A 15,095-nucleotide genomic window follows, 5' to 3' on the forward strand; every position below is an offset into this window, starting at 1 on the left:
GGGTAGTTTTGCTCTTGACACCGCTCAACACCGTGACTTACAGCGGCCCAGTGGGAGCACCCAGGTGACACCAGCCAGTGAGAGGGAAGTGACAATAATGCTCTGGAGCTAGCATGGCTCTAGCAAGTTTCTACTTGGAGTCTTTCGCATTTAGTTGTGACCTCTGTGTCTGCAGAACTTCTCTGGAGACTTGTTTTCAGAGCCGGCTGGCTGCAGATCCAGCAGGTGAGCTCGTTTCACAGCGTGTTCTGTGTCTGGGGACTCAGGGTACAGACCTCAGGGTGGGATATGTCTGTGCTTGAAGCGCTGCTGGAGGTCCCGGATCTCCCTCGAGGTGTCAGGGTCACCCAGAGCTGTTGTCTGGAGGGAAGGACTGCGTGTGCTGTTGGGGGCCTCGTGAAGCTCACCCTGCCCTGGGGATGCGAGGCAGATTTGGCCCCGTCCCTGCAGCTGTTGTCACTGTGACTCGGTGTCTCCTGCCCGGGCCTGGGTGCGTGCTGCCAGCCTGGCTGCAAGTGCTGCTTCTCAGGTGTCCGTCTGCGGAAACGTCTTAATTGTCGTGTTTGGTGTTTGTGCTGTATGAGTGTGTGTGTGACGGGTTCGGGGACTGTGTGGGGTAGGGCAGCAGAACCGGGCTCTGTGCTTTGCACAGGAGCCCACTCGCATCCTTCTCTTAATTCTGTCAGGCTCTTCCAGGCGTCATCGTGTGGCTTCGCTCCAGGGTTTACCCTTGACGCTGTCGTTTCTGTAGGGCTCAAAGCTTTACAAGGGGTAAGGCTGCCAAGGCAGTACCAGCTGAGGATCCCCTTTGCTGTAAACTTGCACCACATACTGCAGAGCTGTTTCTAGCCTGCAACTATTTTATTAAATTCAGGGGAGGAATTGTGCTCCAGCATCTGGGCAAGACTGCAGGTACCTGGCAAGGGGAATGTCGTTTCTGGGGCTCCAAGGCTTTATTTCCTTCAGGTGTGACGTCCCCAGCTCTTGTTCCTTTCTGAGGAAGTGGGATCTCTGTTCCTGCTCTGTATTTTGGTTCGATGGAAGGGAGGTGATTCTGATGGCAAGACCTCTCTTGCCCTTTGGTTCTTTATGTGTTTGTTGCTGGCCAGACGTTGAGCTCAGGAGGAGCAGAGCCTGGCAGTGTGTGCTCTCTCCGTGTTAGTGTCAGGACACACATCTTGCTGTTCCCAGTGGCAGAACTGGAGCAGAGCTCTTTGGTCTTTGCCTGATCTGTTCTGATGCACATGTACAAGGGAGATGGTCCTTTCAGATTTGCCTGCTCGGAGCAAGAAGGGTGTTGGTTTGCAACAGCTCTCACCTCCCTCTGGGACGTGTGGGAAAGCATCAATTTGCGGTGGCGTGTGAGCCGGCTGAGCTGCTGATGTCTCGTGCTTGCTGGATGAGAAGCAACGAGTGGCTCAGCACGTGTTCCCCGGCAGCTCGGACTCGGGCTGGGCAGTTGCTGTTGTATCGACCCTCTGACCTTGTGTCTCTGTAGGGTGGAGATGCTGCAGCTGTATGAACGGTGCATCCTGATGGATATCGAGTTCTCTGATACCCAGAACGTGGATCAGCTGCTCTGGAAGAACGCGTTTTACCAGGTGATTGAGAAGTTCCGGCAGCTCCTCAAGGACCCTCAGGGGGAAAATGCACAAGAAATTCGGAACAAACTTCTCCAGCTTCTAGATGAGGTGAGAAAAGAAACATCCCCGGACTCCGCTAAACCTTTGCATGGGATTGGCTGGTGTTCAGAGTGGGATGGTGTGACAGGGCAATTAGCCTTCTGGATCCCATTCATATCTCTGTGTGCCTTAGATCAGCCTTGTGCCAGGAGAGTGCTCAGACAGGTTATGGTTTAGCATGGCAAGTGTAGGTCCAGGTAGACATTTGTTATGATTTAAATCTGGCTGGTTTTGGTGTGTTTTATGTTACTTAGAAATTGAGTAGAAATGATCTGTTTGAGAGGCGTCCCTGCCCCTGACAGGGAGGTTGGATTAAATGATCTCTAAGGTCCCTTCCAGCCTAGGCCAGTCTATGATTCCATGATTTAAGCTAAAATGAAGTTAATGCCCTGAAGTGGAAAGAAACCAAAGCGTTCCTGCGGGTGCTTGTGCCACCGTCTTTATCAATTTTCTTAAAAGTCATTCTGTTAAGCTGTGCAGCTCAGTTTACTCTTTGTAAAAGGTAGGCTGACAGATTCAAGAGGATATGTTTTAAAGAATTACGTTGGTGGGAAGGAACTGCTGGAGGGCTTTAGTCCAGCCTCCTGCTCAAAGCAGGACTCCTCAAACGCTAAATCAGGTCAGTTGATTTTGTCCCGCTCAGTCTTGAGAACCTCTGAGGCTGGAGATTCTCCAACCTTCCTGTTTTCTGAAGAGAAACAGCCCAAACCCCAGGAAGAGGGACCTTCTTCTTTGCAGGTGGCAGGGATGGTGAGGTGATTTTGTGCTTGTCGTCAGAGAGATTGTAACATGTAGGTATGTGGTTGTTTTGCAGGGCACTTCTTTTTTTGATGGCCTACTCCAAAAGCTGCAGGTGTCGTACCAGTTCAAGCTAGAGGACTACATGGACGGGATGGCCATCCGCAGTAAACCTCTGAGGAAAATGGTAGGTTGGCTTCCTCCTGGAGACTTCGCGTCCTGTTAATCGTGTGCGACGTGCTGAACGCGTGTGCTGCCCTTGCCGAGAGGTAGGCAGATGTCAGTATGTTTGTGGGGAATCTTTCTCAGCTGTTAGAGAGCTCGTTGAACCAGCTCTGGTGCATTAACATCTCTTAGCTTCCTCTGCAAAGATCTTTTTTTACACCAGCTCTGTGACCAGGACTAGTGAAAGAAGTATCTAAAGGTACCCTGGCTTTGCCTTAGATACTGAACATCTCTTATTTCTGTCCGTGGAATCCAGAATAGGGCACAGGGAAAGTGAACAGTTGCGCTGCCTCCCTGGCACTTGACAGTGCGTTGTCTTGTGCTGTGAGTGCAGGTGCAAGGGACAGCTGGGAAAGGGAATTTTAATCCGGCTCTGTTCCCAGAGAGACACGTCTGTCTAACAGCTGTCCTTAGGTTGGTCACGGACTGAACAACTCTTCTGGAGAGAGCTGGGATGCTGTTGTAAGAGAGGAGGTGTTCAGGGAATGGACTTGCCCCTACAAATACTGAACCGGTGCCGTGGAGCCTTGTCATTTCATTCCGCTGCCCTTTTGTGAGACCTTCAGCGTGTCGGTGACCTCCTCCGAGCTCTCTGCACTCCCCGTGTGCTCGCGGGGGCTGCAGGCGAGCCAGGGCTGCGCAGGTCCCGCCTGACGTCCTGCATGCTTCCTTCCAGGTGAAGTACGCGCTGATCAGTGCTCAGAGATCTATGATCTGTCAAGGGGACATTTGCCGATACAGAGAACAAGCGAATGACACCGCCAACTACGGAAAGGCACGCAGGTATCGTGTTCTTCACTGCAGCTCTTCCTCCAGCTACAGGGGACGTATCTCCTTTCGTGCTGAAGCGTTGCCTCTAGACTAAGAAATCTTTCCGCTCCTCTTTATTGTATTGCCCTCTCGTGAAGCTGGAAGATGTAGTCTAGACTGTTCTGCTGTCCCAGAGAGCGAGCGAGCAGATCCAGTCATCCTCCAGCCCCCTAGTGTGGAAGTTGTTCTGTGCTGATCCTGCAGCAGGGAAGCTTCATGCTGTTGGGGCAGAACAGCTCTTGTATTTTCTGGTAGCTTTTCAGCCAGGAGAGGTTCCTGGATGTGTCCATATGTTCTGACTGCATCAGAAGTTACTGATGCCGGTTGCTTCCTGTCACTCTTGTTTTTCTGATGTTTTTTCTGGAGCAAAGACTGGTGGGTGGGCAAGTGAACCCAGCGTGAGGAATGGAGCCCTGAAATCTGTGGGGATTTGGGGAACAGGGTAGGGAAAACTGCTGATTTTGGTGTCTGTGGACGTTATTTGAGTATGCTGGGGGGACCGTAGCAGGTTCTTGATGTGTGTGAGCAGTGTTGATGGTCTGTGTGGCACGATGAAAGCTGGAGAGTGGATAACACAGTTGAGAGGAAACAGAACAGAGAGATGAAGGGACTGTCACTGGATGGACGCCTCTTCTCTCAAAATGATTTAAGTATCTCGAAAATACGGGGAGCGAACTAAGGAACGTGCATCTAAAAAACGGGGGTTGAGAGAGAAGCATTCCCTGCTTATCCTGTTCTCCGTGCATGAGGCTACACAGGGGGCAGCGTTTGCTGGGTCTGGCTAAATGCGCATCTTCGGGCTGAGCCAAGAACATTTCTTGTGCAGCTGTATCTGCTCCTCTCGTGTCCTGTGCCCGGCTCGCTGCCTGTGCGCGCTCTTGCAGGCAGAGGGCACTTGTGCAAAGGGCCCGTTCCCTGCCAGCACTGCGAGGGGAATTCCTCATCTTTAACAGCAAGGAAGGCAACCTGATGTCCTTTGAATAAACTTTTCGCTCTGTTTCCCTCCCCCCCATCCTCTCAGCTGGTACCTGAAGGCTCAGCAAATTGCTCCCAAAAACGGCCGCCCGTACAACCAGCTGGCGCTTCTGGCCATCTACACGGTAAGATGCTCCTCATGCAAGGCTGTAGCGAGCATAGGGAGAGCCTCTGGGATGGCTGTGAGATTCCATCTGGTGTAGAAAGGCATTGTTTAGGGCAGTGCTCCCAGATGTGTGGTGTTTTCGGGTTTTTTTAAAAAGAAAAAAGCTGGTGGCAGGATGTGCTGTGTGGATTCCAGCTGCTGTGGCTTCAGGCAGCTTTGTTAGATACACGCTACTCCCTCAGGCTATTGGCATTTTGGGGACTGTTCTGTGGGCTGTTGAGGGTGGAAATGTTTTTAAAGTGAGCTCTGTTTAAAGTTTTGCCTGAGATTTTTATGCTCGAGGCCACGCTGTCATGAGCATGCTGTTTCTGTTTGCCACATCCTCCTTGAACCTGTGGGCACTGGTCTAAGCAACATCCACAAACAGCTTTCTTAGGTGTCAGTTTTGCTGGCTATTACAGCCATGCAGGAAAACTTATTTCAAGGAAGATGTACCAGCAGATGAGGGAAGCCTGGACTGGTGGGGATCTGCCCGTTTGCACACTGAAAGGTGCTGGTTTAAAGTAGAGCAGTTCAGAACGACAGGGTTCAGAACCGCATTTCGTTTATGGCTGGGAATGACTTTTCTGACTCCTGGTATGAGGCTCGGAGCAGCGAAGTGTTCCACCCTCTTGTTGGTGTGTGAGGCCAGCAGGACGTGGGCAGACCCCTCCGTGGCTGTGTGACTTGGTAGCAGAGGGACTCGGAGGGGTGGTGCCTTCTCATGGCATTCCCTGTAGCCAGCCTGTGAGGAGGAAAGATGCTGAGAAGCTGCTGAAGCATGAGGGGCTCAGCCCAGGGACTGGCTGAGATGAGGGGAGGGCATCCTGCCCCACCACTGGGGCTACAGGCAGCGATTTTGCTGTCTGTGGTGTCACTGGCACTCCCTAACCCTGGCAAAGGGCCTGTGGTTTGTGCTGGTAAGTAGCTGTGAACATGGATGGAGAGTTCCAAGTCCTACTTGCCATAGTGTTTGTCGGCATGTCTGTCTGTCCCAGGCAGGACTGAGGGAGAGGGCACAGGTATTGAGAGGCAGGGAAGGTGAAATATGTGAGAGCTTGGCTCTGAATGCCCCGCAGTGAGGGGCAGCTCTGAGTCTGGTGGTGTTTTTGCAGAGGAGAAAGCTGGACGCTGTCTACTACTACATGCGCAGCCTGGCTGCGAGCAACCCCATCCTCACAGCCAAGGAAAGCCTCATGAGTCTGTTTGAAGAGACAAAACGCAAGGTGAGTCTTGCAGCTGGGCTGTGGGATGCTGCAGCTGCCCATGCTGACTGTCCTGTGCTGGAAAGCTGCAATCCAGACAGGAGGGTGACGGTGGCTTTTGGGCTTGGAGTTGCCGCTTACTGTAAGAAATTCCGTGTTGGGAGATGAGCAAGGCAGCCGTGATGGTGGCTTTTCTGCCTCTCCTCAGACTGCTTTTGGGGTTGTTTGTGGTTGCTGTGGTTTGCAGCGTGGCCTTGGCGCGTGGCGTGATCGTTGCCTTATGCCATAGTTGCCCCACACTGATGGGATAGGCGAGGGAGCCTGCAGTCCCTTTGTGCCCCACAGGGTCACCCCACTGTCACGCATTCCTAGGACAGCACAGCTTTTCCTGTCATGTGGCAGTTGGAGTTGAAAACTTCTCACCTGCACTGTCCTGTCATGTCAGAAACTAAATTCTGGACCTGTCAAGTGAGTTGCTGTGACTGAAGCAGAAGGAAGGGCTAATTTCTCCATGTGAATGGAATTATATACTTTTCCTGAACTTTGATCCCTGGGTGATCTGACTGTCCTGTCTGCCCAGGCCGAGCAGATGGAGCAGAGGAAACATCAGGTGCTGGATCTGAGCCCCAGCCGCCGGGGGAAGGGCAAGAAGTCCACGTTGCGACAAGTTGGAGATGATGCCACACGGCTGGAGATCTGGATCCATCCCTCCCACCCCCGCTCCTCCCAGGGCCACGAGTCCGGCAGGGATTCGGAGCAGGACAACAGTCTTGGGAACCTCAGCCCCAGCGACGTGAGTACTGCAGGAGGCAGCAGTTGCCTTTGGTGTCATGTGTTTGGAATGCAGTGGAATGACACTGGATCTGTTTTGCTTTCCTGTTGCTAAATTTTCCAGTGTTTTGGCTTCCCCTATGGGAGCTGTGCCTGGGTCAGGCTGAGGAGCTGGTGACCTCGTGCCTCTCATGTTTAAGGCATGTTGTTACCATCCGTTTCTTGGCAGTGCGTGCTGGCCTGGCTGATGCGGAATAGGCGGAGAGGCGCAAACAGAATACGGAGAGGCTCAAGCAGAAGATGCTGTAAAATGCCTCTGCCAAGGGCTCTGACTTGGGTGAGGTTGCCGGTGGGAAATGAGGTCAGATGCTGAAGTCCAGGGTTAACGGTGACCCTGTAAGTTCTGAGGCTTGTTCTGGGAGCGGGTCACTGGTCCCAGTGCCAGGTGATTGGAGGTTTGCGCTGAGAATGCAAACCCAGTGGTTTTAATTTCCAGTGTAGGTGTTACATTTGCATTACTTGTTCTGCTGAGACACCAGGCTGGTGCCTTTCTTTCGCAAGGATAAAAATATAACTGACCAACGGTATCTTTTGCTGGTCTGTTCGAGCTGCGTACCTTGCGAGGGGAGCCCGAGTGAGCCCTCTTTGTCAGTCCCAGGCATGCAGGCGAAGGCAGCGGTGGTTGGGAGCTCATCCTCTAGGAATCCTCGCGCTGCTTTGGCACATGCGGCTTGTGAGAGAACTTGCCAGGGAGCTCTGGGCTGCCTGTCCTAAAATGGCTGTTAAGGATGTGAGTTGAGCAGAACTGGGAAGAGCTTCTCCGCGTGCTGTGGGGCCCAGAGCTGCTCGGATCCGATGGCGCGTTTATGACTAGTTGGTGACTTCAGCCGGGGTGGAACTGGGGTGCAGCCTCGGAGCTGTGGAAGATAAGCTCTGGCACACAGCTGCAGCGTTTTTAAGACGTTACTGCCCTGGGTTGTTTTCCCTCTCCTCGACTTCTCTTCTGGAAACCTTTGCTTCCTCAGCATCGTTGAAAGGAACGTGCCAAGCTTTAGTCTCGCCATAAATCTCTGATGAAGATGCTTTGACATAAGATGCTGTGAGTGTTTCTGAGGCACTTAGGGATTTCTCTTTTGCAGCGCTCCCACGTGAGGCAGTGCAAACAGCCAGCAGGGCGGGAGGCAGCCGTGTCTCGTTGTTTGTAGTGTGGCGCTCTTGTCTAGAGCTTGCCCTTGGTCCGTTCGAGGGGCGCTGTGCTCTCTGAAGCGCAGGTTGCTGGCAGTGCCTGTGCACGTTGTGTGCCCGGTTATTACCGTTAGTTTTTCTCCATCCGTTTGAAGTGTTGGCTTGTGGAAAGCTTGTGGAGGGGCTCCACAACCCAACAGAACAGCGAAAGGGTGAGGAGAGCTGACGGGGCTGTGCTGTGGCCGTGTCACTGAACTGATTTGCGTTGAAAATAACGAGGTGAAAAGGAGACTGTGTCAGTCCCAGAGCTCCCGAGCAGTGAAGCTGTGGGCTGGATAGAAAGGCTACAGCTCTCCGGGGACCTCTGGACTCCTCGCTCCCTGCAGCTCTAGGCTCCCCCTCTTGCTCCCAGCACCTCTCGGCGTTTTGCAGCTCGGGCTCTGGGCAGGGCTCTGGCCACGGTGTGGCACTGTTCGGCCTCGCAAGGGCCCTGCGGCAGCGCCCCCCTCCTTGGCAGCACCTCTGCCCCACATCCCCGGGCCGGGCGGAAGGGAACAGCTCTTCTCCCCAGGGATGTGTGCCAGTGCTTACGTGTCACTTAGGGGAAGTGAGTCTAAATGTGTCATCGCCTCCTTGGGCCCTTCCTTGCCAGCTTCAGCCCTTGAAAAGGCTGAGGCAAGCTGTGTTCTGTTGTTTGTGCTGACAGCTGTGCTCGGCAGGTAGCTCCTCAGGCATCAGTCTTTAAGGCAGCTGTTTCTGGGCCAGAGAAGGGAATTTTATAGGGTAGAATGAGAAAGTGTTCAGTTTCCAGAAGCAGAGATACCACCGCAGATAGAGACCCTACCAGCTCTGGACGTGTGCTGGGCAGACGCGTGGGAGAGAGGCTCACTCACCCTTCAGACAGAGGCCGTTCCTTCAAACCCAGCCCGAGCCGAAGGAGACGGGTGGTTTTACTGTGGAGATGCTGGCTGTTTCGCAGGTGACGAGAAATCACTTTGGGGTGTTTTCTGTTCTCAGCGGCTTCTTTCTTCACTGTGGAGGCGGTTTGGTGCCAGTCCCGTGACGCGGCACACTTGGCAGGGAGATGCCGAGCCCTTCCTCTCCCAGGACCCGCTGAAGTGCGCACTGTCCCCGTCAGCGAGCAGAGAGTCTGCTCAGCACGTGCTCGTGTATCTCATCTCAGCGCTGACTTTGTTTTTCCATGTGCAGCCCTATACAAAGACAACAACATCATTACTTTCGTTCAGGGTTAGAGCCAACTGAATGGAGTTAGTCAAGTCTGCGGAAGGCCGGCTCGCGCTGCAGCTGCTGCTGTGACAGGGGAAGGTGGCGTGCAGAGCTGGCACTTGACCTCGGCACTTCGCGTTTGGGTGGGTGCTCGACATAACCAATTCCATCACAGTTTGATACATCACCTTTTCTAGAAAGATGCAGAACTGGAAGAACGTACCCTCCCTCCACACCGAGGGGCATGGATCTCCATTTGGCCCCTTCTTCAGGAACTGGATTTGGCACTGCTGGCAGGAAGGGATGGTTTCAGAGCGAGCTGAGGGGATGCTTGGGTTGCAGCCTGGCTGTTTTGTGCTTAGGGTGTTGTTCTGTTATACCTGCAGCCTTCTGGGGTTTCGTTCTGTGAGTGGCTGTTCTCTGTGATCTCTTGTACGTTCTGTGTTTGTAGGTGTGCAGTGGCAGGAGTGTCCAGGCTGACCCAGTGCCCTGCTTACCTGATGGTATCGGGCCACTTCGTGTGGGATTCCCATAAGAAATGCAAAAAGGGAGGCTGAACCACTGAGCAGTTGTGTTGCTTTCTTAAAAACAGCTGGATAGGGTGAAGAGAGCTGAAGAGCTGAATCTCTGCCTCTGGTTTTGTTTGCCTTGGGTCTGTATCGATCTTAAATCTGATAGTACCGCACGCAGCTTACCTTGCAGGCTGTGAATTGGTAAAGTAAATAGGGCAAACGTGCTGTCAGTCTCTTGAGAAAGTGTTAATATTACACTGAGTTTGAGATTTTAATCGCTTCTGTCAGGAAATGCTGAGTTAAGGTTCCCACAGTTGCTATTGCTGCTGCCTCTGCTCTGCAGTAGATGTTTCCTTGTGTCACCACGCAGCATGTGTGCACTAATGAAGTTTACTCCATAGCTGCAGCTAAGACTAGGGAAGAGAGGCTTTCCCTGGCAAGACAGTAATTGAATAATACTTCTCTCCAGATGTCTGAATGCTTTAGCATCATTAAAGAATTAAGTCTCATAGCCTCTTTGTGAGAGGTCAGTGTTGTAGGGCCATCAAAAGCTTGGTAGGGCCACCCAAAAAGCTCTCAGGAAAGCTAAGGCTGAGTCAAGGTCTGCTTTCTCAGCCCTGTGCCTCGGCTACAGCGACCTTCCCAGTCCCCCCAGGCTGCTGGTTAGGGACAGAGGTGTTGCATGTGCTGGGTGCCCATGAAACAACAGCCCCTTCTCAGCAGCAGAGAACTGGTGGTGGAATCATTAGGTGTGAAGTTCAGAGTGCTTTACAGAAACATTCTTCTCAGCAGCAGGGAGTGGGGACAGTGCGTCAGGGTTTCCACAAGTGAGAAGTAAATGCCACCAGGAGATCTAAAAAAAAAAAATAAATAAAAAAGAGGTCAAAGTTCTCTTAATAGACTGAGTATAGAGAGTTTCTTACTTACGTGAATCATCTTTGTTACCTACTGTATTTGTCTGGGAAGCTTGTTAAACACAAGGTGTCACTGCTGGTAGTGGGTGTGCGTGCCAGGAGGCAGAGCAGCGGTGTCAGTGCGTGTCTTTGGGTGGTTGTTTGTATTTTCTTTTCGATGAGTAGTGCTGGTCTCTTTTTGGACCCCTTCATGTCCTTCCATCTTGCAAGTCCTAGAAAACCAGACGAGTGCCAGGCACGCAGAGAAACACGTGCAGCTGGGTGAGGGCACCGCCTTCTCAGAGCAACAGAGGCCGCAAGAGGTGTCCTGCTCTTTTCAGGATTCGACTAACTGGGAATTGTCCAGCGATGCCTGTTGGGGGTTATCTTCACAGCTTACTGTGATTTGTTTCTTTCTGAGATGAGCCACCTCTTAACATTTCTCACCTTCTGTCTTAGTTGTTTGTGTCTGCTTAGTTTTATTTCTGACTCTGCCTACCTCACCTGTGCACCGTGATGCTGCCTCCACTGACACTTCTGCAGCCCAGGTGCAGTCCAAGGCTGGAGGCGGTGCTTTTGGGAGCGCCTGGGCCTCCGGGAGCACTGAGGACTCCTCAGGGCTGCCCAAGTCACTACTTCAACACAGACCACGTACCCTTAGTGAAAAGGGTCACGGTCCTGGTCGGCTCCTGCGTGTTTCACATCCGTTTTTCCGTGGCAGTGTTTGGTTCTGCTCTTGGGCAGCAGCGGCTCAGGCGACTGGGCTGGCTCCTTCTCCTGGCTGGTTTCAGTCGGTGCAATTTTTCATCTGAGGAAGCTGTCCCTTGGGCTTTGCATCTGAAAAGGGGTGCTTCTAGGGTGCAGTGGGGTAAAACCTCCTCTTAGTCTGGTAGCAGGTTCTGGTGCTGGTTCTTGGCCCTTTTGCTCCATTAGCCTGTCCTTTGGCTGGACCAGTCACACACGGGAGTGGCAGTGACCTGTGTTCAGAGTTGGGGTTACCCTGATGTCACTACCTGTGGTCCTCAGAAGCATCTGGTTTGTTAAAAGGCTGTTGTGGTGTGAGCTGGGTGCCTGTGAGCACAGCCCAGCTTTGCTCGTGCAAATGTAGCGCAGAGGCTGTTGACTGAGAGCAGCTCCCTTCACTCTCAGCTCTTTTCTCACCTTGTAACTCTACATGACTAGAAATAGGCAGGCAAAAGTGGAAATGGTGTATTGCTGAAACAATGGTTGGCCTTCTGTATAGAGGCATGGATAAGGGGCTGTTTGGGGAACTCATTTCTGGCGTGTCTGTCCCTGAGCCTGCTGCCAGGCCGTTGGGAGCATTTCTCTGCGTGGCTGGGTGGTTTTACTCACAACAGTGAAAAATTGATCTCTTCTGTGTAGGCTGTCATGAATAATCCATACTGGCTGATGTACAGGGCTCCCTCATTTACTACCTCCATGGTGTCAGGTGGACAAAGTGCTCAGAACGGTCGTTTTTGAGGAGTCTCTGATCTGGAAAATAAATCCAGGTAGCTGGGGCTGTTCCGCTGGGTTAGATGGGCAGCATGAAGCCTCCAGCACGCCTCCCTTCCCCTGCTGCTGGGACATGGCGCCTCAAAAGGTAACCCCGCAAGGCTGCACGTGATGCCCTGGGAGCTGTGCGGGCTCTTGCATGCTGCCAGGGCTTGCTTTTGAGTTCAGCCGATGCTCTGCGCCTGCACAGAGAGTGGAGGAGATGGAAGCCACTGGCCCGGCGGTGCCTGGAGATGCCCAGCGTCAGCTGAAGCAGTTTCTCACACTTGTTAAACATCTGAGCCACACCAGAGCGGTGGCACAGGCGTGTCCCCAAAGGGAGGGGACACACGGAGTGTCCCTCGGATTTTCTCAGTGCATGAGCTGGTAGCGGGATATTGGCAGCAAGGCCTGGGGTCAGGCTGCCATCAGGGGCTCGTGTTAAGTCAGGAAGTTTGTCTTCTCTGCGGTTAGGTGCTCTCTAGTACGTCCAGCGAGCGATCCCACCTGTGAGCTGTCACCTCATGGCCTGCCCATGCTGCCACAGGAAGGCAGTGCTTCCCCTCCAGCCCCCTGCCTGTCGCTGTGTTTGAGCCTCACCTCTGCAGCACTGCGAGCCTCTGCCGAGCCTCCCCCGCGGCCCAAAACCGAGCAGAGCAGCTCTCTGGGGTGGGAATGGCGGGAACTAGCCACCAGCTAAAGGCTGCCCTTCCTTATTTCTGCTCTTTGCCCACTACCCACGTGAAAAAGCACCAAGAGATGTTGCATCCTTAATCTTTGCGCCCAAAGTGGAACTTGGAAGGAGAAACCTGGAGCTCCCCCTGTCCTGCCCAGGACCCTGCTTTCCTCAGCCCCGCGAGCTTGCAGGAAGCTGTTGGGTTTGGTTACTCATTCCTGGAGGTCAGGACTAGGTCTGGGTTTTTTTTTTCCTTTGTGTTTAGGAAACAGTTTACAAACTGTTTTGAGCACAGGGGAGCTGGCGGCGTGTGAAAGAGGCTTCTCTGCTTCTTGATTGCTGGGCTCTGCCCTTTCTCCTTTTCTGTAATCTCGTTCTCGATTGGCAGTGTGAGTATTTGTGAGTGCTTTCACCAGCTTGCAACCCCTCCGCCTCCTAATGACTTCAGTCACCAAACCACCCTGGGGTTTATTTTTACTCTAGCCGTTTTGTTTCACATGGTGAGGTTGGTTTCTCTCCCCTAGCAGTGAGAAGACTTCTCTGCGGAGGAAGTAAAAGAGTGCCAGGCTGCAGTTGAAACTGGTTAAATGCGAAAACCACACTCTTAGCCTCTCTGGGTTTGAGACGTGACATTCCGCTATGCAGCTTAGCGCTGGCTTGGTTTGCCTGCCAGTTGTGCACCCTCGCTGCCTGCACCTAACGTGTTTTGTTTTTTTTTTTTAAATAAACTCTGTTTTTTACTTCAAGCTGCTGTTAAAAACCTTCTCAGCTGCAGTTCCTGCCCTAGCAATCCAACCAGAGACACTGTTGCACCTTGCCTGGGCCTGCGTTCTTTCGTGAGTGCTCAGTGCTGCTCCGTTAAACCTCCCAAAGCCTGGCAGAGCCTGGTTACCCCTTTAGCCTGTGCACACACCTCGTGTAGAACCCACATGTTGCTCTCTGGCACAGCTTGACCTTTTGTCACTACCCAGAAAGTGAAGGATTGGTAAGAGTTTCCAGAAGCTGGTGTTGGGTTTAGGTTTTTTTGTTTGTTCTTTTTCTTCCTTTTCTTTTTAGACCATGCCGGTGGTTTTGTTTAGCTGTGAAGAACAAGGCAGGGACTAGTGTTACTTGAATGGGAGAGACACCGACATGTTCTCCTGCTGGTAACAAGCATCTGGTGCTAATGTGTGTCGAAGGATCGTGGTGGATCAGAGGTGGGAGCACTACCAGGACATCAATGAGTTATGCCTGTGTGAGGGGCTCTGCTATATCCCAGTGCTCAGAGAGGTTGCGGTGAGGAGAGCGAGACTTCAAGCTCCAACAAGCTTCTCATACCCTAAACCCAAGTACAATCATCCAGAAACCGCCTTTCCCTGTCAGTCACTGTTTCCTCCGGTCAGGCTCTCTTTCCTCATTTCCTCTCCTGCTGGTGCTGATCAGCCGGGGATTTGTGTGTAACCAAACCCCCTCCTGCTGCTGCACATTAGCCCTTTCTCGTGGCAGCGGGTTTGATCCAGGCGCTGCAGAGCGGTGTTGGGAGGGAGGGCTTGTGCTTCAGACGAGAACACTGCCGGAATTTGGCAGTACTGGTAAAAGAAGTAAAATGCCTCATAGCGGGGTTGGGAAATTCCCCAGAGCAGGATATAGGCTGTAGACAGTGATTTGTCTCTGGATTTATTTATTTTTTAATTAGGCTAACCTTGGTCTTTGTCTGAAGTTGGCCCAGGTCAACTTTTTCTGTTGCCTGTTGTACACTTTGTGGGGTGGGCACCTCACGTTCCACAGCCCAACCTCTTAATTCTGCCACAGGGAATGTTTGTTTCTCTTTGGTGTTGAATGAGCCATTTCCAGACGGGCTTCGTATCCACTGTGGAGGTGGGTATTAGGAAAGAAACTTCCTTCCGGAGGATCAGGGAGTGGAACCTGCTGGAATCTGTGTCATTTCCTCTGTCCTTGGCTCTACTCTTCCTCCCCAGCAGATTCCGTTGCTGCGTAATTCAAAGCGAAGAGGGAGATGCCTTCGTGCCCTGCGTTGTGTTGCCCAGGTAGAAGCGAGGACTCCAGCAGCAGCACGGGAATGCCTTGGAGGGGACAGCTGCTCCCGGGATGCAGGACCTGGGGGCACGGGCTGACTGTGAGCAGCTATTCCTAAAAAAAAGCGGCAGCGGGAGGATTGCGTGCGATAGTGCTGTCATCCTTCTGGAAGGCTCCGTCTCTGCTCAGCCTGTTGTCCAAATGTCTCCTCAGTTGGCCTAACTCCATCCTAAGCCTTTCAGGGTTGGATCTCTTCAGTCTTCACCCTTCTTCATTTCTCATGTTATCTCTCTCTCCACGCTTTAACCCCACAAATAATCTACTCCCGTGTAGTGAGGAAGGCTGACGACACCCTGAGTTACATTCACGGGAGATCTCTGATGACCAGAAACTCATCACACCTTTCTCAGTGTCGGTTTTCCATCGCAGGAAGGGGATGCTCTTTCCTTCTGGCAAGCAGTGTCTGAGTATAAGCTGCTTTTTGCTGGTCAGGGCTGCTTCAGTGCACAGCACGTGGCTTCCCCCTTACCTGCTGCACAAA

At 52.6% G+C, this 15,095-nt stretch overlaps 1 protein-coding gene across 1 annotated transcript in view; it reads left to right on the forward strand.

Moving 5' to 3' along the window:
• LOC104272938 (telomerase-binding protein EST1A-like) overlaps nucleotides 1–15,095 on the forward strand; it is a gene marked incomplete at its 3' end in the record, with an annotated part of 27,878 nt that overhangs the window by 2,329 nt on the left and 10,454 nt on the right. The window contains exons 3-8 of the mRNA XM_009868055.1: nucleotides 1,499–1,691; nucleotides 2,497–2,607; nucleotides 3,322–3,428; nucleotides 4,477–4,555; nucleotides 5,691–5,801; nucleotides 6,361–6,573. Coding sequence (XP_009866357.1) covers nucleotides 1,499–1,691; nucleotides 2,497–2,607; nucleotides 3,322–3,428; nucleotides 4,477–4,555; nucleotides 5,691–5,801; nucleotides 6,361–6,573 — 814 coding nt within the window. The remainder of the gene's footprint in view (nucleotides 1–1,498; nucleotides 1,692–2,496; nucleotides 2,608–3,321; nucleotides 3,429–4,476; nucleotides 4,556–5,690; nucleotides 5,802–6,360; nucleotides 6,574–15,095) is intronic.

The sequence above is a fragment of the Apaloderma vittatum genome, unplaced genomic scaffold (genome assembly GCF_000703405.1).
Source record: "Apaloderma vittatum isolate BGI_N311 unplaced genomic scaffold, ASM70340v1 scaffold29024, whole genome shotgun sequence".
Lineage (NCBI taxonomy): Eukaryota > Metazoa > Chordata > Aves > Trogoniformes > Trogonidae > Apaloderma > Apaloderma vittatum.